At 36.9% G+C, this 27,976-nt stretch overlaps 1 protein-coding gene across 5 annotated transcripts; it reads left to right on the top strand.

The window, feature by feature from the left end:
- The first annotated feature begins 817 nt into the window (after window positions 1–817).
- LOC116300583 (sodium- and chloride-dependent GABA transporter 1) lies at window positions 818–27,744 on the top strand. 5 transcript variants are annotated; one of them, XM_031709468.2, is made up of 7 exons: window positions 818–1,069; window positions 7,813–7,876; window positions 12,208–12,583; window positions 19,152–19,806; window positions 20,526–20,895; window positions 22,630–22,831; window positions 23,464–27,744. In XM_031709468.2, the coding sequence occupies exons 2-7, from the start codon at window positions 7,850–7,852 to the stop codon at window positions 23,724–23,726; spliced, it is 1,893 nt and encodes a 630-aa protein (XP_031565328.1). In that variant the 5' UTR covers window positions 818–1,069; window positions 7,813–7,849; the 3' UTR covers window positions 23,727–27,744. The 5 variants fall into 5 exon arrangements, with proteins under 5 accessions (XP_031565328.1, XP_031565330.1, XP_031565329.1 ...); XM_031709467.2 differs by lacking the exon at window positions 818–1,069 and adding an exon at window positions 7,277–7,367; XM_031709470.2 differs by lacking the exon at window positions 7,813–7,876 and having other exon boundaries at window positions 818–1,073.
- Window positions 27,745–27,976: the final 232 nt, after the last annotated feature.

The raw sequence follows: 27,976 nt of genomic DNA on the forward strand, positions 1-27,976 counted from the left end.
GCGCTGGGAATGTGGGGGGGGGGGGGGGGGGGGGAGGTTTTACCAGTCGCGTTTACTTACACATCCCCTACTCGTTCCCATCTTCACGTTTACTTTGCTTAACCATCCCCTACTCGTTCTCATCTTTTTATCTTTTTTCTCCATTCCCTCTTATTCTCTACCTTCACTCCCATATTTGCCTCGATAGATAGATGGATAAATAGATAGATAACTTTTATTTATCCACGGTAGATCCTTCAGGAGAAATTACATCATCACTAATTAATTACAATTATATCAAAGAATATAGAGTGCAAACAATAGTGACCACAGTAAACCCGTGAAACTTTAGTAATACTAAATAGCACAATTTCATGCAAATTCCATTGTTTTCTATTGTTTAATTAGCACTATTTTGTACTATTTAGTAATTAGTGTTTCACGGATTAATTGTTTTCACTCTAGTTATAGACTGTTCCAGAGAAAGCCACCACTATAACAGAAGCTTTTTTTAAAGCAATTCGTCCGTGGCAGGGGCAAACTACCTTACGTTCTGTGTTTCTTAAATCGTGTTTGTTTACCTTGCTACGCATCAACAAATTTTGAGGAAAGATAATCTGGAGCCAGGTTATTTAAAGTTTTGAACATCATTAGTGATTTGGCAAAGGCCTTTTGTTGTTGTAAGGGTACCCAGCCTAAACTACGAAATATATCATTCGTTCGTGCATCATAATTTGAGAAGGTTATGATCCGCGCAGCATGATTTGAAGGTTCTGTAATTTATCTGCGAGACCTTTGTTGCATCCATCCCATACTGCGCTGCAATAATCAAAATGCGGTCTTGGAAGATGCTAAAACACTCTTGGAGCCAGGCACATCTTTCAATACCTTCCCAGCAAGAGCTCTTGAGTATCAAGAAATTCTTGATTTTCCCAGACCCCTCACGGTAATCGTTCGAAGGCATTATTGTCGAAGAATTTCGAGTCTCGCAGGAGTCAACAAATCGCGCTAAGACGACATCCAGATCCAGGGAACGATCGACCGACCGATTGGAAGGCGCCAAATTTAACGTGACAGACTAAAGTATCAAGTATGTGAGTGTCTTTTATTATTTATAGTTAAGCAAAATATTTTCGTGAGCGTTTCTTGAGTCACACGTGCAAGTAAGTCGTATTTGGTTTATTGTTATTAATCGCGTAGTAACCCATTAAATCATACAAAGCTAGTCCATTTATCTGCATCAGATGACAAGGATTGCAAAGTCTTTGGTCAGGCTTTAGAGTCTGACTTCGAGAAAAGGCAAATATATATCGGCTTTACAGCATCTTGAACAACCATCGAATGCGTCATTAATGCTTTCGCTTTTTTTCCCTCCATACGTACATTTAAACTCTAAAAACTAGTGTATTTTTGCTAACTTAATAATAAATGATAATAATAACAACTTAGGTTTAAATTCTCTTCACTGCAAAAACAAAAATATTCGAAATTAATATTGCTGAATAATGGTCATAAGCAAAAGAGAGCGCATGCTGATCGCGGTATTGAAAGACCTACGCCATGGAGTACAGCGATTACGTATACAATTCGTACTCCATAAAAGATCGTTGAAAGATAAAGACAAAAGAGAACGCACTTTACTTTACGTTGATTAGACTTATGTCTACTATTTGGAGTGGTTTTACAACTATTATCAGGTGTCACCAAAAGCAATGTTTCTCATAAATAATGCGCATATATGACAAGTTAGATATTTATTATTTGATACAGAACTGGGGCTTCCGTTCAAAACTGCTTATGACCTTTCATCGCTTAAGTATGAGTTTTTTAAGAAGGATCTTACGTAGGCGTAATCGGACACGGAACCCGGGGCACGTAAGAGAACACTGACTGAAAACATGGTTCAAGCAGCCTCGCATAGAGTGCTTTTGCGGCTTGTAAAAGCACTGAAATATTTTCCTGCAATATCTAGGTTATTAGATTTTTAACGACATGTATCTGCCCAATTATTAATTATTAAATAACAGTGGTACCTCTGTCAAGAGTAGTCACGGACACACTAGTAGATTGGGACCTTGTCTGGTGTCTTCTTAATAGTTAACCTTCAATTGTTGAACTCTAAAAATTGGCGTCTAAGAAAACTGAATTAAAGTTCGAACCTCAGAGAAAGTTTGATTCAAATGCTATAACCGTTGTGTTGAATCCGAACCTGGAGCAAATAAACAGTCATTTTTGTAATAAATTAGAATATATATATCATGCATGCTACACGTGCTTCTAGTGGTCTGTCTATCGTACTATGCATGCTACACATGTTTCTATTGGTCTGTCTATCGTACTATGCATGTTACACATGTTTCTAGTGGTCTGTCTATCGTACTATGCATGCTACACATGTTTCTAGTGGTCTGTCTATCGTACTATGCATGCTACACGTTTCTAGTGGTCTGTCTATCGTACTATCATGCATATGCTACACTTTGTAGCGCTATTTTTCATAGTTTTTGCTTTTTGAGCTGTTTTCCTAGCACAATATACCAAGAACAACATTTCAAAATAGCTTTGCAAAATTTTTAGATTTCATCTAAAAAAGTTCATAACATCCCTCGATGAAAGGTGTATACACTCCAGAAACCTTCGTAACTAGGATAAAACATGACAAAGAACTTGCCGATTACGACTGTGATGTTTATTTATTTAGTTATTAATGTTTTAGTTGTATCCCTTACTTCGTAATGTGTGGTCACTTGAGCGGTGTATCGTTTACTAGTAAGCGGGAATACGAATAATACAAACAAAAAATGGCAGTCTTCAAGGTAAGTTTGAAGTGATCAAATTTTCAATTCAATCAGCGAGTGTTTTGGAATCTCATGATAAACACATCGAAGATAAATATGAGCACAGACTACTACAATATGCGTTAGTACTTCATCTAATCCATTAGAATCACGACCCTTGTTTTTCAAATTTAAATCGAATTGCGTTCACCTTATTCGCTACAGTTCAGCCTTATTTTCATAAACAATGCTCTCTCAAATGACTAAAGGAACAGAACAAAACAAGTTTGCAAAACTAAGGCTCGCAGTATATTTCATTTGCACTTATGCATCAAATCCGTAAAAACGTTTAACACTACTACACGTCAATTAGATTTAACGACTTTCTATTAATACCTTAATGTTTAACTAACGAGCGCCTAAAACGTCTCAGTCCGAGTTTTTATTTGGCACGGTCTAGAACATGGACTGGACTGGACCCGGGAAAACATGGATTGGACGTAGAAAACATGGACCGTGGTAGAAAATATGGACTCGTTGTCAGAAGCATCTGGATACCTTATCTGTATGTCACAATTACGATCATCATCTTATTCTATCATATATACACTCCTTTCTACCACTTCTTTCTCTTTTACTCCGACGAAGGACTAGCGTCCGAAACGTCAGTAAGTTTTTTCATCTTTTCACGGTGTATAATTTACCTTTTCATCATTACGATCATCATAATGTAGCAATTTTTTTCTTCTTAGATACATTTCATACGCAAAACTATTCGTGCCGGTTATTGATTCTAGTATTCTATATTTTCTACCACGGTCCATGTTTTCTACGTCCGGTCCGTGTTTTCTCGGGTCCAGTCCAGTCCATGTTTTAGACCATGCTCCTTTTGTCTTCAAACACTGACTGCTTGACTTAAGGTGGCTGGACCCCCTCATGCTTGACCGCTATCTTTCACTTTTGGAACGCTGGTGCATAAACGTGTTTTATCCGATTGCAAATCTTTTTTGCACATAAGTCACATAAAGATTGGATTAATGTTTGATGCAGTTTTTAGTGAGATCGGACGTTATAACACGTGATTATGATGAAATATTTGTTTTCGTTTAGAAAATAATTTTAGCCTTGCAGAGCGTTCAACACTAAAATGCTTCGTACCACATAATTATATACTGGATGCCTCCATTTGTGGGGATTTTTGAAAAAATCTATCTAGCTAATTATGAGATATTTGAGATTATTTAAATATAGTGCATAATCTACTTCAAAACTAAAAAATGGATTTCATACGGCCGAAATTAATATTTCAGAGCTATATATTCACAAAAGTTATTGCTCGTTTAGTTTTACTCTGTATCTAGTTTTAAAAGGAACATTTTGAAAGTAATCGACTTATGCGGTTTTGTGAAAACGTATAGTGCAGTAGACGGGATAAACATTTGATGCGCACTTTTCATCGCAGACGTTTTCTAGTCAATCTTACTAGATCTTCCATTATTCTAAAATTCGCTGATCATTTCTCTCAAAACTACGTCAGGATACAAGATAGAACTTAAAATAATATTACACAAAATTGCAAGACTATTGAACTCATTTAAAGCTGTCTAAAGCGAACGAGAAATAACGAAAACATTGATCGTTTCCTAACGATTTGATGCTCTGGGAATTCTATTGTTTGCTAATGACCATAACACCAAATTCTTTCGCACCATGCACGGTCTGATCTCGCTTGGCCGCTTTCCGATTTACTTCCGAAGCATGGTAATACACAGTTGTGACAAACGTCCCACGTTTGAATAAAAAAACTGTGTATTACCGAGATATTAGCGAGATCAGACCAATGAAACGATCAATGTTTTCTGTATTTCTCATTCGCTTTAGATCGCTTTAAATGAGTTCAATAGTCTTGCAATTTTGTGTAATATTAGTTTAAGTTCTATCTTGTATCCTGACGTAGTTTTGAGAGAAATGATCAGCGAATTTTAAAATAATGGAAGATCTAGTAGGATTGACAAGAAAACTGCGATAAAAAGTGCGCATTAAATGTTTACCCCGTCTTCTGCACTATACGTTTTCACAAAATCGCAAAAGTCGATTACCTTCAAAATGTTCCTTTTAAAACTAGATACAGAGTAAAACTAAACGAGCAATGACTTTTGTGAATATATAGCTCTGAAATATTAATTTCGGCCGTATGAAATCCATTGTTTAGTTTTCAAGTAGATTACGCACTATATTTAAATAATCTCAAATATCTCATAATTAGCTAGATAGATTTTTTCAAAAATCCCTACAAATGGAGGCATTTAGTATGTAATTATGTGGTACGAAGCATTTTAGTGTTGAACGCTCTGCAAGGCTAAAATTATTTTCTAAACGAAAACAAATATTTCATCATAATCACGTGTTATGACTTCCGATCTCACTAAAAATTACATCAAACATTAATTCAATCTTTATGTGACTTATGTGCAAAAAAGATTTGCAATCGGATAAAACACGTTTATGCACCAGCGTTCCAAAAGTGAAAGATAGCGGTCAAGCGTGAGGGGGTCCGGCCACCTTAAAGCAACTCGTTGTCTAAAGGTAATGAACGAATATAATTAGTCTATGAGAATAATTCTAATTATTAGCAATTAAGATAACACTTTTTGTCGCAAACTGTACGGCCTAGGACTCTTTTGAATTAAAAATGACTCCAGGAATCGTATCTAAAACGTCAGGTCGTCAAGAGAGAAAAAACAACGACATGGCAAACAAACTTTACTTGGGGTTTTGGAGTCACTCTGCAACGGAAAGAAATATGTTGGGTAAAATTCGTGAAAAATTGCTTAGTATTACCTATATTTGTCCGTTTGAATTGATGTCGTTTTGTGTTTGGAGAAGATCTACAGGTGTGTGTTCCTGTGTGATAATATTTAACCGCTTTTCTCTCAACTCTATTTCATCAGTTTATTTTATTTTATTTTATTTTTTTTTCTCTTCGTAACTCAAGGCACTCATATAACTCTCTAGTCGTAGTTGTATAGTTTATTTTTGTTTTAGTTTTAATTCTGTACGTTTTAGTTTAATTGCTGGTCGACTTAATATACTTTATTCTATCATTTCAAATTCTAGAAATGTTATGACGAAAACGTTTGAAAATATTGTCAATATTGATTCCACCACGTTGATTAAAAATCTTTTTTGTTTAGAGTCTTTTTTACTAAAACAATTTTTGGACTCAATACTTGGTCGTTGTATAAGCGAAAACCAGCTGAATCAAAAAGTCGCTGGTGGTATATTATTGATTAAATGTTTTAACAATTTTTTTCATGTTCTCGGCTTTAAGGCATAATTTCAGTTTGGCCTAAAATTTTATAGCCATGAGTTTTCATATTTGAGTTCGAAAAAAAATCCAAAATTTGTCACAATCCCTTAGATATCGCCAGAACTAAAATTAACAGGCCATGTGATTATTTTCTCTATTCTAAATCCATACAGCCTTATGTTGTACAATATATTGGATTGCCTGTGGTCTTTGGTTGACGTCAATTAAAGTGTTTTCATGGTGTTGTCTCACCCTCCCCTAGGGCCGAGCTACGCAGGCTAGTGATGGAGTTGCAGAATTTTTTACGTACTTTTCAAACGAGCACCGGCAAAAACTAGACAAAACAAACCAAATTCTTGATTGACGTCGACCGAACTTCGATGTAGGTCTTGTTAGTATTTGAATCTATACTTCTTGTTAGTGTTTGAAACTATACTCTGGGTGAAGTAGTCGCGTGCAAGAGATAACAGCGGGTGTGGTATTTAGGTATTCAAACCCACCACATGTAGCAAAAACATTTCTACCAAAACATGTGCTTTCGGATCAAATTACGTACTAGTGTCTAAAAATTATGCGGGCTGCAAAACTCGATCGTAGAATCGAAATATATTAGCCTTTATTAAAACATATTATAGGCAGGTTATTTTGACTAAAAATCTCTTAAACAATCTGAACGATGAAGGTAAATCTCTAGTCTGATCTCATCTGGACAACATTTGTTTTATTTTATTTTATTTTTTGCCATGATTTTTGCTGTGACCACTTTTGACACGATTTTTTTATTATTATCTCGAAATTTCCAATTTATTATGTAAAACTTTATATCAATAATTTAATTATTTTACATAATTCATCATATATATTTAAACATTTTGAAAAACAATTATTTTTTCTATTTTTAGTAGATATAGAAATGACTTATAAATAGATATAGTAATGACTTATAAATATGTATTTTTCTAAGTGTTGGATATTAATGTTGCCGTAATAAAGGTTAATTTATTTTTCATTCATCACAGAATTCGCTTCATAAAAGGACGACTAATCATCTTACCAGTTAAATTGAGTATTTAAAATATAAAATCGAGCAAAATACTTTAAAACCAGCATTAGGAGGGTACAGGAAGACCAATCTTTGGAAAGTGCAACTAGTATCCACGAGGAAGGGCGGTTTGAATCAAGTTATTTTGCATAATAGTTTTTTTGTTTATCGTTTCCGGTACACTTATGTGAGCATGCTCAGTCCAGTCGTTAGTTTCATACCCATATGGACGGCTAGCGAAAGAGCAGTTCTGGTAGACGTGAGTTTTTAGAATTATTCAATGTTTGTGTACGATCTTAGCTCACAGTTCTTGTCTCAGAATTGTCTCCTGGAGTATCCATGTATTCAGTGTGGACAATGTTTTTAGTTTATTGACGAGTCATTGCTATGAGTCAGTCGACGACATGACAAATTTGAAGTGTTTGACATTGATGCCGAGATCGTTCAATAATCGGTTATAAAAACGTGTAAATGACTCGAAGACTCGCAATTGAGATCGGAATCCATGCATTGAAAGCAATTGAATAATTCTAGAGCACTAAAAATGAAAGTACATGCCACAAAACGGCAAGGCATATTAAGAGGGATTCAAGTTCCTGTCGTCGTCTTGTAACAAAATGGTGGACCTAACGAGAGCAATCGTTGGTATCACATCATGAACCCCCTTTATCAATCATACTTGTGCTTATTTGCCATTATGACAGATTTAGGAAGGTACCACTGGTCAGGAAAAGATTCAACATGGTTAAAAGCTTCTTCTTGGAGAGGGTAAAGATAATTTTTAATTAGTCAAACGCACGTGTTGAAGCACTCAATTGTTTACAATAGAGTCGACCTTTGTCACTCCACACTAAGCTAACCATTTGCATCAATTTTACTTGAACTATGATTTACTGAATCCTGTGAAAATTGTTTAGCTATTTCCAAATGAAAAGCATATGGTAATATTGTTTAAGATCTTTTTAGCTTTTAAAACACCGTAAAATTACAGCAAAGTACGAGTAAATTGGCATTTTTTTCATCTATCCAAGATAAACATCGCTGAAAACAATTTCAATGCGTTTTATAGTTTTGCCCGCACATGTTTATTTATATTTCAGTATTGTTTGTCGAAAACGGTAATATCAAAGAAGTAGTCTCATATATTATATTATTCATATTATTCATGTATTAGCAGGATATTTCGAAATGTAGCTCAATTCAGAGTAGAAAATAGAATTTTACTTTCATATACTAGAGTGCAAGCAATATATCCTTGAAATATAGTAATACTAACTTACACCGCTGTATTTTATGCTAATTATATTGTTTTCTTTTGTTTAACTAGCACTATTTTGAACAATTTAGTACTTTGTTTTTCACGAATATATTGTTTGCACTCTACTCGTACTTTTCGTGCAATATTATAGCATTACGATGCCACATAGTTATTTGGAAACTTTACTGCGATACCCGTTAATCAAAAGGGTCTATATTTCTCGCTACAGCAGGACTGACAGGAATACTCACGAGACACGAGAACACTCACATAAACACACTCACACGTTCAAACCATAGTTAATAGAGGGGAATGGTTAGGAAACCTATTGTTATCAGGTCTTTGTTCGCTTTTTATGTTGAACTGGTCTTGACCGTGCACAATGTTTGATTTATGCTCATCCGAAATTGCAAAATAAGTAAACATAAACTTTGTCTTTGGGGTTGTTGTTAGGAATATTCAAATATCTCTTATAAATCTTTAAGTATCGTGAACTGGCAGCCAAAAGAAAGATTTTGGTCTGTTCACTAAGCCATTACCAACAATGGTCCGGTAAAACAATGGTGAAGGATTGTGCATGGTCACGCTTGAAATGAACAAAGACCTATACTTGGTTTTCACGTGGATTCATCAAAAAACTAACATGCAAAGTATTCACTTCACAAAACTGTTTTTTGAAATTTTGTTTATAGCATTATAAGAAAGGTATTACCAAAATAATTTCGTATTATCGATGTTTGGCTATAGATTTTTTGCGAGTCCAATTCTGTCACACAATTCTGTCACGCATTTATAAGTTTTTAAGTTAGTAGATGATTGGTAACTTTATTTCTACTATTATTGTTATCGAAAAATTGAAATGTTTGCAATATAAACATTATTTTTAACCTTCTTGATTTGGCCGCCATATAGGTGTCCCTCAATGAGACACCCAGATGGCAGACCCATACGTTTCAACTAAATTATGGGCATAATCAATTGCTTGTTTCTTCATATCTAAGACTTCTTTTAGCTAGATTTTTGACTGAGATATATAGTTTTGGCTACTCTTTTAGCCTGTATAAATCCTATATAAATCCTTGGAAAAATTTTGATGATGTAGGTGAAAACCAAGAATAACAAAAGGGTTTCCTAACCATTCCCCTCTATTAACTATGTTCAAACCAGCTGTTGCCCTTATCTCATGCTTCATGTCATGAATAGACGACTTGCACTAACAGGTCACGTGACCCTTCCTCCCTAAAGGAGGCTGGAAACTGTTTTTCTTGAGCGCACGCACTCTAAGTCTGATGATGTAAAACTTGCAAAAGGAAAATCTTTGTACTCATAAATTTTAATATTCAAACTGAAAAAATCAAAAATTCTGCGGTGAAATTTCTTCAAATTTTGCATGGGGCTTTAGTTATGTTTTTCAAAACTTAAGGAATTGTTTTTTAATCTCTAAGAGGGAACTATTCCAAACAAATTTTATTGATTTTTACGAATTTCCTCTTACAGAATTTGTACTTTTCTTGTCAAATAGAAGAATACGATACAAAGTTGAAATATTCCAGTTTTTAAAAAAATTCACCATTTGGTTCCTGAGTTATGATTTTTTGAATGAACATTTTTGATGGTATAAGAAGGGTTCTGATGTTGTCATAGCAACATCTTACGTCATTTTTTCATGTTCATTGTGATCTTTGGTTCATAGTGTTTGGCTTTCCGGGTTTACCTGCTGTCATATTATAGCCATAATAAATCCTTTTAGTTTTTAAGACGAGCAGTTTTGCCAAAATCAAAAAAACAGAAATGGAAAGAGTATCTTGGCATTAGTAGGGAGGCAGAGTTTCAAATCATAATGAGCGAAACAGGAGAAATGGCATTAGATATATTGAATAGACTGCACTACACTGCACTACACTGCACTGCACTACATTACACTGCACTACACTACATCAGACTGCATCAGACTACATCAAACTGCATCAGGAAATTAACTTTTGGAAAAAAGTGCACCCTATTCACCATTTTCCATACATCGGTTCACTGGTCAAATACAAAGCATTCAGTCAAGGTTGCAAGGTTCAAATTTGAATAATCCTTTGAAAGTACCTTGGCGCATGCTTGACCAGCGAACCGATGTATGGAAAATGGTGAATTGCAGTGTAGTGTAGTGAAGTTCAGTGCAGTGTAGTGCAGTGCAGTCTAGTGCAGAGTAATGCAGTGTAGTGCAGTCTAGTGCAGTGCAGTATAGTGCAGTCTAGTGCAGTCTAGTTCAGAGTAATGCAGTGCAGTGTAGTGTAGTGCAGTGTAGTGCACTCTATTATAGTATATATACCATACAAACTCTTTAAATCATAAGGGTAAAATGGGATGAGTGATTCCTGTATTTAGGAAAACCAAAGCTGGTGCAACACCGCCATTTTGTTTTTATTTTTCTGGGCGGATGAACTGGTAGCGAGTCTAATCCCAAGCTAAAAATCGACTAAAAAAAAGTCGACCAAGTTAAAAAAGTCGGCCAAGTTAACTTTGTGTAAGGGAGGGGTTGGGGTAAGAGGCTATTCACAACAAATAATGTTTTTTGCCATTTTCACCCCCATTTCAGAAACTGCATGCCAGCAACGGTCATAGTTTCTTCTTCTTCCCACTATTCCATTCTTTCTTTCCCTTTAATTCTTTTATTTATGTATTCCTTTTTAATTAATTAAGCCAAAGTAAACGTGCTAAGGGGTTCTGGTATTGGTATGACGCCATCATAGATTGTTGCCTAGTAACTTATCAGTTTTCTGTTAGTTTTCCGAATGAGAATTTCAATATCTTTAATGACTATTTACTGATTTAATTCTCGTGATCAATTAGCATGAGTACACTCTAATGACATAACACTAAGTCCTTACCCAGAAATAACAGAGAGAAAAACTTATTTTAGACCGATTTTCATATCGTGATGGTAATCAAACGCATTGCGTACGTTTTAATTATTAATGCATCTAGATGTTTGTATAATTTTCTTCCATTTTGCATGACTGATCGCCTTTATTGTTCAAAACCGCCTTCCATAAATTCATTCTTGAAAGTAACGATCTAATTTTTATCCACTATTTAAATCAGTATTTATATTTTTATTCTAGTTTTTATATATTTATTTATTAAATGATTTATGATTAAATATGCGTAGTATAAATATTAAAGTTATTATTATTTTGCTTGAAATGGTTTTGAAATCTTGCGCGTGGTGGTTGATCAACCGTCAGCATGATTTTTTCATTGATTAAAATGCTTGCTCCCTACTATTCTTTCAAGCGTTTAGTACCTGGAGAGACAATGTTTAAGAAAGAAACCAAATGTAAGTTCCTTTTGCTATTGGTGGAATAGAATCATGAATGAAGTCGTAGATCCTGAGAAACTTTTCTGAATATCCTATGAGAAGGTTATTTAGCTCGTTAAGCACTAAAAAGCGCGTATTATGCAGAACAAAAGAAGTAAACTGGAATGACGATAAAGAGCTTGATAGGTGGGATTCCTTATGCTTCACCTGTCCTATCCTACGCCGTTAATTATCTAATACCTACCTGAAAACTACCTAAATCAACTAATATTTACGAAACAATCCATTGGAAGTTCATTCGACCAATGTGAGGACACAAGTGTTTTATTGTGACTATGAATATGAGGGTCTTTGATTTGGCGCGGAATGAACGGCCAGTACTCTAGTTTGTGATTGATAGAGCATCTGCTATCACGCTATAAGGCACTAGGCGGGTGTGTAGAGTACTACGGTACTACGTTCATTATTTACCCGGTTCTAACACTGACTGAAACATCAACTCCATGCCAATTCTCATCACTTGTATTCTAGGACGACAACTCTGAAGGTCAAGAGATGGAGCCAGATGAAAAGACCAAGATGACGGTCAACGGTTGCCCAGTCGGTGAGGAAGAGGAGAATCCCGAAGAACAGGTCAAAATTGAAGTCGAGATTGAAGAAGGACGAGAGCAATGGGGAAGAAAGGTCGAATTCTTTCTGGCTTGCATTGGCTATGCTGTTGGTCTGGGAAATGTGTGGCGATTTCCGTACTTGTGCTTCAAGAATGGTGGCGGTGCCTTCCTTGTTCCGTACGTGATCATGTTATTCTTATGTGGAATGCCTCTCTTCTTCATGGAGCTGTCGCTTGGCCAGTACATCGCTCTTGGGCCAGTAACATCATGGGCCGCTATTTGTCCTCTCGCTAAAGGTAACACTAACATTGATACTCCTCCGGCTAGAATTATTCAAAGCCCTCGTAAATAATCAAATATTGTGTATAGTTATTGTAGTATTTGGTACCGTTTATAACTGTGAATAATATTTATTAGACATTTCGCTATAGGTGAACTTCCCGACACCCAAGCTGACATTCCTGTCTTCGTTCTTGATTTCAATTTTCTTAAGAAATGTTTCCTGATTCCAATATACTTCAAAACTAGTCGGAATCAGTTAAGACATCTACCAGCAAATCGTTTCCTGAATTCTTGTAAATAATTATTCTCTTCGAACTATAGTCATTTAATTGAATTCCGATACAAGTTTATAGCACATTAGGATATCATATCCCGTCGAAGATGAGTCCCTCCTCACCAACTTCTTAATTCATAATTCCGATAGTTGCAATCTAAAATTCAAGTATTTAGCAAGTAAACGATTAACAACTTGTATGTACACGTGCTGAAAACTTTCTTTCGTATCTTCTCATACAAAATTCATGGTTTTGGTCCTCGAAAATCTACCTTTGCCGCCACTTTAGAGTAAATTAGCCATTCTTCCAATCTCTATAGATTCTAAAGAGCCTTATTAGACTGAAACTTGGAGAACTGTTTTACCAAAACCGGCTAAGCTGTGCGTTTTCAGTTTTTGTTTTTGTCATTTTAATTCAATTCAATTCAAAGACGAGGGGAAAAAACACTTTACTTTTCGATCCTTTAAAATTATCGATTTTCTCACGACTTTATAAATTTTGCGAATTATTTTTCATTCGAATTATATACTCGTAGCATTGTTTTCAAAGGTTTTATTTCACGTCTTTAAAAATATCTAAAACACAGGCATTTATAATATAGTAGCAAAGATCTATACTCTCTCTCAGCTGCTGTCGGAAAACGATTAATTATTTATCTTGTGTACTTCATCTCGATCAAGTGTATCTAGAAAAAAATTTCGATTTATCAATCTGCCTTGTGTACAAGAAAAGAAATTTATTACAAAATATTTATTTTTGTTATGGATTTTTCATCGCCGGATTTCCGAATTTGCTGAACGCTTTTTGGTTGGTTGTAGTATTTTTTCCTTGTAACGATCTTGGTTATCATCGACATTAATTCCATTGTTATTTTTCATTGTGTTCAATGTTATTTGTCACAAAATCATTGTTCTTCGTTTTATTTACTATACCTCTAGAAGTTTCAAAACGATCATTTTTTATCTTATCTTTACTATGAAATTATCTATTTCCATTGACGAAGCTGAGACCCGTGGGCAAGATTAAGGCACCCACGACTTGCACGTCTCATAATATACGCAACGCACTTCTGTAAGAAAAAAAAATCGAATTCCTTGTCAATGCGGTTTTACTGCGGTCGCATTTACATAGAAAGTATTTTTGAAGGCTTTAAAATTTTAACAGCTTACACTAAAACCTTCTCAAGAACTCGATGATAATTACATTGTACAATGAGTAGCGTCACGACCAAGCCGACCATATGATCAAATATAATATTTTATTTCTTGCTTGCTTGCGTCTTGATGCAGTCCAGAGTTTTTATCGGCGCTTCGTGCTCGATTTTGAAATGTCTCAGTTTGTGTGGGTTTTATTCGCTCTGCCTTATCGTGCTTCAGCTTTCTCCAAAATTAATTTATATTTTTCCTTAATTTAAGTTTCTTGGCTTGTATTTTAATCTCAAGCTGGTTATAGGTGATGTAATTTGGCTTTTATAGTAATTCTTTTGTCCTTGCTTCCTCCCTTGCTTCCTTGCTTCCTCCCTTGCTTCCTTCCTTCCTTCTTTCCTTCCTTCCCTCCTTCCCTCCTTCCTTCCCTCCATCCTTCCTTGCTTCCTTCCTTCCTTGCTTCCTTCCTTCCTTGCTTCCTTCCTTCCTTGCTTCCTTCCTTCTTTCCTTCCTTCCTTGCCTCCTTCCTTCCTTCCTTCCTTCCTTCCTTCCTTCTTTCCTTCCTTGCCTCCTTCCTTCCTTCCTTGCTTCCTTCCTTCCTTCCTTCCTTCCCTCCTTCCTTCCCTCCTTCCTTCCCTCCATCCTTCCTTGTTTCCTTCCTTCCTTCTTCCCTTCCTTCCTTCCTTCTTTCCTTCCTTCCTTCCTTCCTTCCTTCCTTGCTTCCTTCCTTCCCTCCTTCCTTCCCTCCTTCCTTCCCTCCATCCTTCCTTGTTTCCTTCCTTCCTTCCTTCCTTTCCTTCCTTCCCTCCTTCCTTCCCTCCTTCCTTCCCTCCTTCCTTCCTTCCTTCCTTCTTTCCTTCCTTCCCTCCATCCTTCCTTCTTTCCTTCCTTCCCTCCTTCCTTCCTTCCTTGCTTGCTTCCTTCCCTCCTTCCTTCCCTCCATCCTTCCTTGTTTCCTTCCTTCCTTCTTCCCTTCCTTCCTTCCTTCCTTCCTTCCTTCCTTCCTTCCTTCCATTCAATCACAAAGGGACCCCCATTTCTTGACAAAATCTCATACTTACTGATAAGTTTTGAATTAGTCGCATGTTTCTTTTTCTATTTCCTATTCGCGTGACACCAAACACAGCGAAATGCTTCAAATCCCATTTTCAATTTTAATAAAATATAATCAGATACCATTTAGCGTGAAGGAACATCGAAGAAACGTAAAGATGAAATTTAATGTCCGCACTAGGAAATCCAAAATCATATTTCTATTTATATAAAATAACCTATAAATAAGTCTTTTTTTAGTAGTACTTTCTTTATTGTATATACATTGTTGTCATTAATGATCATGACTAGAAGGCAAGACTGAAAACACTTTTGCGTGTAAATATGACTTAGAAATTATAATATGTTTACGAGATACTAGAATGTTGACATTCAAAACATTCAATAAATATTTCACTTATAATAATAATAATGAGAAATTGCGCCCTTTCACAACTGTCTAAAGAAACCTCGTTTTTTCTGTGGAGGAAATATCACTTTTTGGTCCAAAAAAAGCAAACTGTTTTAGCGTTTTAGAAAGCGGAGAATCGGACAAGACGATGCAAAAACGATCCAAATGATATATCTGCTCTGAATGAAAATGAACTATTGAAGTAGCTCTTCAGAACCTAAGATAAAGAGAGGGCCCTTCTCTTAAAGAGTCTCTTCTTTGTTAATTTTTTTTCTCTAAAAATTGTTATGTTTTTAATTTCCATGGTTCATCTAGAATCATCGTCTTAGTTGTTCCTTTTATGTAACTTTTTTTTTCTTTTTTTGAAGTAATAATTAATAGTTATTTTTGGTCAAATACATCAAAGTTTCTGGAAGAAATTTTACCATTATCTGTGATGTACAAAAAACATGGATAATTCAAAGATCGTTTTTTTTTTTCGTTCAGGAAATTTGCCTCTTTTTATTCACTAGGTTTTTTTCCCCTGCATTTTTCTATTTTACCTGACTGTTGTAACTGAGTATTACGAATGCTTTATTAGTAGTTGTAAACATCGGCTTTACAAGGGTTTGACCACATGCAGCATGAAGTCCTTATCCAGGTGAAGCTTGAAGAGTTATCAAACTGTTTTCTATCGATACACAGATTAAATCTGCTTATTCGAACGGCATGAGAAAAATTCAAAAACTTAAGATAGAGAGAATCTTTATCTTTTTCAGACCACATGCCATCCTATTGAGTATTCTTTTCTTCTCTACCATTAAGCACTAGATTTTAAAAAATCTAACATTAATATGGATGTGTTCTTCCTTCCTTCCTTCCTTCCTTCCATTCTTGCAATTCAATGACTTATAACAAGCTTCCAAAATGGACAAACCATAAAAATCAAAATACTTCACGAAGCGCATGAATATTGATCTTATTAATAATGTTCTCAGTTAATACACTCCAAGAGTTTCGGCTCATAGGCTCATTAGAACTGACAGAAACTCTCTTCAGAAGTTCATGGTTTTCACACTTCTAAATATACTTATAATTCTCAAACTCGCGATTTTGATGAAATTTTCAACGCGCGCCTGGCGTTCGTGCGCTTTCGAAATGGAATGAGTCTATCATAGGCTAACTAATAGACTACCAAGGAAGAACAGTCCAACATAAACGCTAATTCAAATTATTTTTATATTTCTGGCAAATACAGTTAGGACAGCCAGGTTTAATAAAATTTTAATTTCAGATCTTGATAAATTATATATTAGAATTTCATATTCATGTCCAATCTTGGCCGGCAACTTTGAAACGACTGGGTCTCCAATTATTAAAGATTAAAATTCTTTTTCGTATTTCCGATATTACAGATACTTTGGGTCGTAAAGTTTGGTAAATATTATTGCAAGAACAGCCAATAAGTGCCTATAAAACGGGTTGCAAAAAATCGATTAAAAATGAAAAAAAAAGTAATTTAGTAAAGTTTAACTAAATACGATTTAAATCGATGTTAAGATTTTTTGTCCTTTGAGTCTCCGTCGGCGGGCTTAAAAGCATAATTTCGTGCCAAATAACTTATTAAAAAGCTTCTAAATAAGTCCTTTATAATTTCATCAAACTTTATGTCATGTACAATCATCAATAATATGAAAAAAATATCGTTAATCTCTGGGTGGATTTATTAGTTTGTCTGGATGTTACTACTGATGTTTTTGATCATAATTTGTATCTAATTAGGTTCTTTGTGTTCGTTGGTCTTTGGTCTATTGAAATCGTTTCTTTGGTTTTGAATAATATAGATTGTGTATCATTTACACTTAAGTTTTCATTTCTTCTCTATCAACAGCTGTAGGTGTTGTCACTTTTCTTAGTATTCTTAGCTCTTTTTTTTTTTTTTTAAAGCCACGTTTGTATTTTTCGCCTAAACGCCTCTTATGCACTTTCAAAGGTCTTACCCAGACGTGAATAAAACATGGCGTTGTTTATTAGCTGTGATAAACGAGATATCTGCCTTCGAACCATTGACTTTTCAATGGACTGCAGTCAAAAGAATATAGGAAACAGACCTTTTTATTACCAAACTTGCTGCATTTTAATATCTCAGGTTCTCGTTTGCGATGGGTTATGTTTTTAGAGCTCTGCAACTTCCGCTTTGAAGAGCACTTCATCTGTTTCTTAGTAAAAAAAAAACATGCAAGTAACGATTGCATCTTCAAATAAAGGTGATTTTTTTTTTTTGGACTGAGGGAAAAAAACAAGGTTTGCAGAATATGAAGGAATTTTTCAGCATTTTGTCTTGCAAAATCTTACATTCTTCTCTCATTAAGTTCATTTTGTGTGTGTTTTATCCCACAATCTTCTAAGTTATTTTTGCGGTTTTCTGACTTGGTTTACTCATGGTTTCTTCACGTCAATCCAGGCGTGTTTTATTGTTTTATTGGGGTTTTTTTTTTTGCGTTTTTTGCTTATCATCAGCTCTCGAACCAAAGTGTTTTATTGCGCGATCTTAAGAGTCTGATTAAATAGCGATAAGAAATTGGTCACGAAAGCTTCTTAAAATAAAGCATTTCGTGTACTATCTACACGAGAAAAACGCGTTTTCCCCTCAAGAATTCGATAGATTCTTGATTTAATGGCGTAGCTTGCGTTCATTTCAAGAAAAAAGAAAATAATTAATCGTAATCAAATCTGCATGAAACTGTTATTCTCTGAACGATATAAACACACACACAAACCCTCAAAAAGGGACGAACTAATTAGTGCTAAATAGTACTGTATACACGATGGAAAACAAAGGATTTTTCACTATCAAACGTCTTCATTTTCGAAACTTTCTCACTGGTTTACTGCATGCATCCCAGCACGAACATTTTTCAACTAAACTCAACAACTACAATAATAATGTAAATTGCTTTGTCTTATCTTTGGCATCGCTTTTTAATAATTCAAGAAAAGAACTAGAACGAAAATGGAAAAGAATGCAAATGACACAATATGTGATTTTCAGGGCCGGTTTATATTTAGAATCCAATTAACTAATTTAGTCGTCTTCGCTATTTTGATACATGTACACTCTTTCTCCTAATCTTCTTTTTACACAGCCGCTTAAAGTGTCATCGAGCAACTAATAGCGGCTGCTTTATAGGAGACTATCTTTGTCGCTCCTTGTTGGTGGTATATAACAATGGACCTCGGGCTCGGGCGTAGTGTTTCACCCATTTCAGACCACGTGTCATTTTTTTGAAAATAAGATTCTTTGTTTGAGTTGTATCCATATTCATGTGTCTCACATGTGTTACCGTTAAACAGAGAAATGGTACTCTAGGGAATGACACGTGGTTTGAAACGGGAAAACATTAAGCCCAAGGTAAAGAGGCCTATCGATTTTTCATACCACCAACATGGACGCCATGTTTTCTTTCTCAAACGAACAATCATATATAATAGCTAGGAATAACTAGTCGGCTTACTGTTGTTCTACTCTAACCGTCAGCACTCGAGTTTATTTTAATTTATTTTTATTTGTGTAAGAATACTTTTATTCTTTCTTTCTCTTCATCTCCTTCAATAGCTTTCAATACGTGTGACTCGAATTCTATTGTTTTCGATTCGTAATCTGATTGGTTGACAAACTCAAGTGTTCACGGCTAGAGTAGAACGACAGTAGCTAATCGCTGTTTTTTTTTTTTTTTAGGTGTAGGATTCGCCATGTTGGTAGTCTCATTCTTATGTTGTGTGTATTACAATGTCATCATTGCATGGTGTCTGTACTACCTTTACGAGTCCTTTACCACAGAAGTACCTTGGAAAAACTGCGGCAATTCGTGGAACACTGACAAATGCCAAAGAGGAAAACTCTCTGGCGTTGCTAATGGCAATAACACCAACACGACATGCGCAGCAGTAGCAGCTAATTTCACCTCCAACTGCACGGTCACCCCGAAGGATATCATTTCACCGAGCAAGGAATTCTGGGAACGTTATGTGCTGAGAATTACTGACTCAATTGATGATTTTGGTGAAGTGAGATGGCAACTTGTGCTGTGCCTATTTCTTGCCTGGATTCTCGTCTACTTCTGTTTATGGAAAGGTATCAAGTCCTCGGGAAAAGTCGTCTATTTTACTGCCACCTTTCCTTACGTCGTCTTAGTGATTCTCCTGATTCGCGGTGTAACTCTCCCTGGTGCTTCGAAAGGTCTTATATTTTATCTCAAACCAGACTTTTCCAAGCTTGGCGATGCAATTGTGTGGGTGGATGCGGCTACACAGATCTTCTACTCGCTCGGCATCGGGTTTGGCTCACTGATTGCCATGGGAAGCTATAATAAGTTCCATAACAACTGCTTCAAGTAAGTATTAACTTTGTTTGGCACGCGCTTTTTGCCAGCATAATTCGGCTGCAAATATCTTGATATTTTGCCCAATAGAAGTTTTGCACCATCACGTGACGGCAGCCATGTTAGATGGCAGGAACAATGCAACCTTTTAGATAAAAAAAAAATTCAAATTCCCAAAGGTAAAGGGATTTTATTGTTCTACTATCTAACCACAGGTTTCCCAAGCTGTATTATGGGCCTGCGCACGTGATGGTGCTAAACCTCTTTAACTATGTACAATAAATAGAATAAGTAGAACCACCTTATTTTGCGAAGCAGTAAATATATGTGGCACTCCTTCTATGATGAAATATGAATTTTGGAACATGAGTTTTGGGAGAGAGGAATACAGGTATAAGAAATTCCCAAGAGAGAACTTACTGGCATATGATGGCGGGTCGGGCTCCGACATCGCTCCCACGACCAAGGATCATGGATGTAAGGATCTTATAGCCTGCGCAATGGCGCTAGAGTGTTATAGATAGAAATTTCTGTATATATGATCCTTAAAACTCGCGCGTGCAATCGTCTTCAGTTAAACTGATAAACATCATTGTTTAGACCGAAACGTCTGTTTAAGAAAATATTCACAAGTCAGAGATAGCTTCGATGGAATGATTGATTGATTGGAATTCTGACTGCAATTTTTGAAATATCTAAACACTTACCTTATGATTCATATTTTCTTTCAGAGACGCAATGATCGTTTCCTTGATTAACTGCAGCACAAGCGTCTTCGCTGGCTTGGTCATCTTCAGCGTTCTGGGTTTCATGGCAGAGGTACTGGGAAAGGAAGTACAAGATGTCGCTACTTCAGGACCGGGTCTAGCCTTCGTTGTCTACCCTGAAGGAATTGCGCAGATGCCAATCTCTCCACTTTGGGCTATCTGTTTCTTCTTCATGTTGATCACCCTGGGTCTTGATACTCAGTTTGCCATGTTTGAAGCAGTCACCACAGGACTGGGAGACGAGTATGGTAAATACCTTAAGAATCACATGGAATTGTTCATCGCCTTCTTGTGCTTCTGTTGTTTTATCCTTGGTTTGCCGATGGTCTCGCAGGTTTGTCATGACATTAGTCATTATTAGGGCCCACTTTCATCTCTTGGAACACAAGCAACATACGCAGACTCCTTCCTTCCATTTTGAATTATCGAACCCTGTAACATCCTCTGGGCTGTTCTAAATCAGGGCACGGCTAACTCACAGATCGAATCCTGTAACATCCTCTGGGCTAATGAAAGTCAAGGTATAGCTAACTCACAGATCAAACCCTGAAACAACCTCTGGGCTTATCTAAGTCAGGGCACGGCTAACTCACAGATCAAACCCTAAAACAACCTCTGGGCTAATCTAAGTCAGGGTATAGCTAACTCGCAGATCGAACCCTGTAACATCTGATCAAAGTCAGGGCACGGCTAACTTACAGATCGAACCCTGAAACAACCTCTGGGCTTATCAAAGTCAGGGCATGGCTAACTTGAAGATCGAACCCTGAAACAACCTCTGGGCTGATCAAAGTCTGGGCATGGCTAACTCACAGATCGGACCCTGAAACAACCTCTGGGCTGATCAAAGTCAGGGCATGGCTAACTCACAGATCGAACCCTGAAACAACCTCTGGGCTGATCAAAGTCTGGGCATGGGTAACTCACAGATCAAACCCTGAAACAACCTCTGGGCTAATGAAAGTCAAGGTATAGCTAACTCACAGATCAAACCCTGAAACAACCTCTGGGCTGATCAAAGTCAGGGCATGGGTAACTCACAGATCAAACCCTGAAACAACCTCTTGGCTGATCAAAGTCTGGGCATGGGTAACTCACAGATCAAACCCTGAAACAACCTCTTGGCTGATCAAAGTCAGGGCACGGTTAACTTGAAGATCAAACCCTGAAACAACCTCTTGGCTGATCAAAGTCAGGGCACGGTTAACTTGAAGATCAAACCCTGAAACAACCTCTTGGCTGATCAAAGTCAGGGCACGGTTAACTTGAAGATCAAACCCTGAAACAACCTCTTGGCTGATCAAAGTCAGGGCACGGTTAACTTGAAGATCAAACCCTGAAACAACCTCTTGGCTGATCAAAGTCAGGGCACGGTTAACTTGAAGATCAAACCCTGAAACAACCTCTTGGCTGATCAAAGTCAGGGCACAGGGAATTCACAGATTGAATTGGAAATTAGCTTGTATCATTTTGCGGAGAAAACCGGAGAACACGGAGAAAAACACTCGAATCAAATGAAAAACATAATAAGCTCTACTCACACGAGATACAGAGTCCAGGAAAAGATATTTTGCACTGACACGTCACGTGACCCTACCCCCTTAAAACGAGTATCAGTAATAAAACGAACTCACAAAGAGAGCCTGGATATTAGTAAAAGAGCGAAGTTTCAGCTCGTAATGTTGACTTATAGGACAAATGGCTTTAAATATAAAATGGAATATTTGTATAAGGATTTGCAAGAGAAAAGTGTTGGTAAGCTGGTAAGTTCTAGACGGTTTTTCACATAAAAATCCTTGCAAAACATTCGATTTTATATTTAATGCCAATTCTCCTGTTTTTGTTATGAGTTAAAACTGTTGAGGCGCTCATTTAACTTCTGTCCTTCGTTTTGACATAGCTGCTCGTTTTAGGGGAGGTAGGGTCACGTTCAACCTGTTGGTGCTAGTCAGCGTCTATCGAACTCGAGACCCCAAAGCAGAGAGGCAAGTGTGCTACCGCCACGCTATCCTTGGTTCCCGACTCGACTTTGAGTCAGTAAAAATGTAATATTCTGTTTTGTTGTCAGAGTGGAGGCTTCATACTGAATCTTTACGTCTGGCAGTCCGGAGGCATCTCGTTGGTATTTTTGGCTTTCTTTGAAGTGGTGGTGGTCGCTTGGTTCTACGGCGCAGACCGATTTGCGAAGGATATTGAGCTGATGATTGGATATAAGATCTGGGCCTGGTGGCCGCTAGCATGGAAATACTTCACACCTACTGTTATTCTTAGTAAGTGCTTGTAATAATTACTGACAACAACAATACTAAAGGTGGTAGTGGTGGTGGTGTTGGTAGTGGTGGTGGTGGTAGTGGTGATGATTGTGGTAATGGTGGTGGTGGTGTGGTGTTGATGTTGATGTTGGTGAGAGTGGTACTGGTGTGGTGCTGGTGCTGGTGATGATTGTGGTAATGGGAATTGGGGTGATGATGGTGGTATTGATGTGGTGGTTGGTATTGGTGTGGTAGTTTTATTGGTGTGGTGGTGGTATTGGTGTGGTGGTGGTACTGGTGTGGTGCTGGTGATGATTGTGGTAATGGGAATTGGGATGATGGTGGTGGTATTGGTGTGCTGGTGGTATTGGTGTGCTGGTGGTGGTATTGGTGTGCTGGTGGTGGTATTGGTGTGCTGGTGGTGGTATTGGTGTGCTGGTGGTGGTATTGGTGTGCTGGTGGTGGTATTGGTGTGCTGGTGGTGGTATTGGTGTGCCGGTGGTATTGGTGTGGTGGGTAGTAATGAAGACTCTAGCTGGATTCTTGTACTACCAATCAAAATCAATCCGTCCAGATAATATGATAGACGCTCAGTATTATATTTCTTTCACCCATTAATAAACCATTTTCTTATTCTCCTTTCTTTGCAGTGCTATTTTTCGCGAGCATAGCACAGTGGAAAGGAGTCTCGTACGGTACCTATCAGTACCCCCCTTGGGCAGAGTTTGTCGGCTGGGTCATGGCTTTAGCTTCAATGTTGTGGATTCCAGGAGTAGCTATCTACAAGATCTGCCGTGCAGAGGGTTCCTTCTCCGACAGAATACGCAGCCTATCGCGAGCCGACAGTGATCGCATGGAGAAGATAGAGCTAAGAGAAGGTTTACCAAAGAGGCATGAAGTCGTAAATATCTAAGCAAGACTTATTTGGGGTCATTTTTGTTTTTGTGTGTGTTTTGTTTTATTTTTTGTTTTTGTTGAAAGACAGACACTGACAAATCACGTGAACCATGCACACCTGACAAGAAACATTCCTTTGTCCATTTTTGGTATCCAATATGGCGGAGGTAGAGCATGTGACCTGTTTAGTGCTTTGTGCATTTTGGGTTTTATACTATTTAACTATAATAACAAGACTACAAACATAATATAATGGAATATTCGATAGAATTTTGATTTCCCATTCGTACGAAGCAAAATATCATAATTCGTAGAAATAGTAGGTTTTTAATCTCAGACGCTCTTAAAGACTGATCAAAACCTGATTCACCACAAAGGCAAAGTCAGATCATAAATATCCTGGAGAATCAAACCATCTAGAATGATTGCATTCTTTTTTTCTTTCCTTAAAGTTCGACTATCATAGGCCATGTAAACTGAAATAAATTGTGTGACGAACGTCTCTTGACCAGTCCTCCACGGTTTAGCTCCTTTTCTCAGGGTCATGTGATCTTAAGTGGAAGCCCCCAATTGGTTGGTGAAAACCTCTAAACCAGTTCTGCAATGTCTAACTTCTGTTCCTTATACCCAGTCAACCTCAGTGTGCAATATTACTCTTGCCTAGTCCTTCACGGGCTTAGCCCTTGTTTTACGACGGGGGAGGGATGGGAGTCAACTGCTGTAACCTCTTATAATTTGTTTTTCGCTCTTTGAAACAGCTGGCTGTACAATATCATAGAATGTAGTGGTAGTGCGTGTGGAGGGAACCTCAGGGAAGAGCCCCGCATGGGGAGTGGTGGTGGTTATAAATACATATGGATTTTGATTGAAATAAATTACAGCTTTAGCGCTAAAAAATAGCGAGGTTACAGCACCATTAATCCAAAATGGCGGTTATGACATCACATGATCCTCAAAAATTCAAAAAAAAAAGGGCCAGCCTCTTGCATGTTAACGAAATGCATGATGGTCTATCTTTAGGGAATTTCAAGGTTCATTATGGCGCTGCGCATGTCAGCACCATCGGTGAATACCCCTTAGGGCTGATCAGTTAGCTTCATTGGAACTATTTCTTTGCAAGTTTTTTCAATGTATATTGTATCTTGAAAAATCTAGGAGTAGGTTTTATGATGACTTTGTATGTAGAAAGCTGGTCCAAGAAATGTGGGATCGACTCAATTTCCATTGACCATGTATTTGCGCATGCTCACAACGAATGCTCGTCCTTTTTCGTGCAAAAATCAATTATTATAATTCAGGTTGTTTCCAGGAATCGAACCAAGATCGATATCATAAGCGAACATTTCATTAGTTAGACAGTATAACAAATATAAATTTTAAATTGGGATAGTTTGGGAAAAGTGATAATAAGATAAGGTATGTTGCGTATTAAATATAGACCGATTTCTCATGGTTGCGTGCGCATCCAAATTAAAAAATTGACGGCCACGATACCAGAACAGGAATTTTATGATGAGTATTATCCTGGATTATGATTTTTTTCCGATAAGAATTCATAAAATCGATTATTCTCCTCTTTAAATATAAAACTGGCTTCTCAATTTTACTTAATTAGTGTTTTTCAGTTTTGTGGCCCGTCAAGTTGAATGCGCACGCACCTTTTAGAAAACGGTGTACTGAAGGGTTTTTTCATGCTAGTTTATGTTACCCTAAAGGAGCTATGCTAGAATGAAGCCCATTAGTTTAAAGTGTCACGCACAACGATTTCTCCTGCGAGTTGTTACGCATAAGACATTGCAGATTGTCGTACAAGAGCTTTTTAACGTGTCCATAAGCACGCGCAATTTGTATTTTTGACTTCCAATTTTTGTTGCAGAAAATTTTCCCGGCGTAATATGGTCTTTTTCTTGAAACCTGCGACGTCTTTTTTGCGAGACAAGATGGACGAGAGATCGCCGTGTGTAATTGCCTTGAAAGTTCAAATTAAGACTGGCGACTAACTCTTTTCTCGTGGAATTGTGGGACTGAAATTGGCAACGCATGCGCAAAGCTTATTATTTTTGCCGATCCCGATAATCCCATGCGGAAAGACTTATCATCAGTTTGCTTTTAATTTCTAAAAAGAGTACTTCGTGTTGAGGACAGATTGGGCTCCATGTGGGATGCCTAAGAGTGAAAGACCTGTTTACCTTGGGTGTTATGTTTTCCCATTTCAGACAACGTGTCATTTCCTAGAGAAAATTATTCTTTTTTACTCGTGCGTCTTCTGATGCGTTACCGATAAACAAAGTAATGATACTATAGGTAATGACACGTGGTCTGAAATGGTAAAACATAAGCCCAACGTAAACAGGACTATCTTCTGGCAACATACCAAAGTCTTGTCTCGCAATCTTGTTGCACTTTGTAACGTAACAAAACAGCGTGACAGGTAGCAAGAAACTGCGTTGTTGAACTGCATAAGCCCAGCAGTTATAAAAACTGCATAGCCTTTGATACTTAATCGCATATATAAATGCATTATCGCGAACTTATTTGACACTTGGATTTTTGACAAGTATTGAAATTCTGGGGGGTTGGCAAAATCGAATTAACGACATTAATTAATTGAATGATTTATATGTAATATATCAATTTCGAAATCAATTCATTATAGGCTATAAATCCATTAATCATTTAGAATAATTGTAATTTCTGTTGACGAACTCATGTTTAAGAATCAAATTTTTAGATGTTTTTATATCTACATTATTTTGTTACAAATTTTGAGGGATTTTCTCTGGATTGCTTGCGGCATGGTACCGGCAAAACGAACGGCAAAACTAGATGCAAAAACGAAAAGAAAAGTTCAAAACAATAGACTATTTCCGAAATGGTGCTTCGCTTGTCATGCACAAAGGTTTCAATGAGAGGCTTCGTGCATAATGAACAGTAATTGGTGTTTGTGAAAGGAGATAAGAATCCATTTAATTCGTACGTGTGTGACAAGCGAAGCATATCTCGGTAGTGGACTATTTTGTCTCAAGTGTCATGAAAAAAAAACCAATACTTTAAATGTCTTTTAAGAATTTTCTAAAAGATTTTTGCATTTGGGTTAAGTTCGACGCAATCCTGAGAAGATTCATTGGTTGTTTTACCATTCTTTATTATTATTTTCTATTTATTTAACTTTAGGACCATTTCAATTTTTAATCAAGTCTGCAATTAATATATACAGTATAAGCAGATGTTTTGGCTCACACTCACACCATCTTCAAGTGATTTTGGATGCAGTGCCCTGCTTAATTTTACAAAATTAATGCATGCATGCAATACTACCCCGGTTCACACCAACTACGTCCTTCGTCGTTTGGCCGCCATCTTTAAACAGGATCAATACTACCTTCCCGACGAAGATTAGTTGAACAAGGTTTGAAACTTGTTTAGTTAGCAGTGTGCACAGTGCAGTGTGAACGATCACTAGTTTGATTAAACAACTTTTAAACATTTTTCAAGGCGTGGTGTGAACGGGGTATTAGTAGATATGAATTAACCTGCGTTATTGGGTCAAGGGGAGGAGTAGGGGAAAGAAAGGAGGTCCATCCTCGCCCCATCCCTCATATTTCCTTCCCCAACCGCCGTCCCTAATGATCTTGACTACGCAGATTAGTTCAGTGTTAGTTAAAATGATTATCAAACTGAAAAAAACAAAATAGCTTTCAAATTGAAGTCCATTTTATGTTTGTAGACTATTATTGCATGCTGAACATAGTACGGCCGTAGACATATATTCTTTGTAGTCTGATGTAAGGGGTTCTGGAACTTGAATTCTCAACTATCCATGTATATTTCTATAAAAACTTACAATTCCAAACTTACCAAGAAGTAGAATCCAGAATCCAACACCGTTCCAGATTTTCCTTTGCATCAGACAAATTTTGTTGTAAAACTACTGTAAAAAGGTATTTTAAAAAAAGCTGTAAGGGGCGGGTAAAAGTTGATGATGCTGAAGTGATTATAAAATTATAGTTGGAATTATATTACTTGATACTAAATATGTTGATGACTGTATGATATTACGAGATTTGGGCATAACTATTTAGCGGGTCCATGAATCAACTGTGGAGTTTCGCACCTTTAAAGTCTGTCTTCCCTGTGGATGAGGCCCCGTCCACACGTATCCGGAAATTTTTGTATCCGCAATTTGTTTTGTTGTTTTTTTGTTTTTTTTTCGGATAGGGGTTACGTCCACACGAGTCCGAAATTTGTGTTACCGTATCTGCAAAT

The sequence above is a fragment of the Actinia tenebrosa genome, unplaced genomic scaffold (genome assembly GCF_029948245.1).
Source record: "Actinia tenebrosa isolate PJP-AT-01 unplaced genomic scaffold, QUT_ActTen_1.0 PGA_scaffold2__45_contigs__length_23673736, whole genome shotgun sequence".
In the NCBI taxonomy this organism is placed as follows: Eukaryota; Metazoa; Cnidaria; class Anthozoa; order Actiniaria; family Actiniidae; genus Actinia; species Actinia tenebrosa.

Coding starts and splice junctions, on each gene's coding strand:
- LOC116300583 (XM_031709468.2), top strand. CDS start 7,850: ATGGTTAAAAGCTTCTTCTTGGAGAGG. Junction 19,807..20,525: donor TTCCATAACAACTGCTTCAA/GTAAGTATTAAC, acceptor ATTTTCTTTCAG/AGACGCAATGATCGTTTCCT. Junction 20,896..22,629: donor GTTTGCCGATGGTCTCGCAG/GTTTGTCATGAC, acceptor TTTTGTTGTCAG/AGTGGAGGCTTCATACTGAA.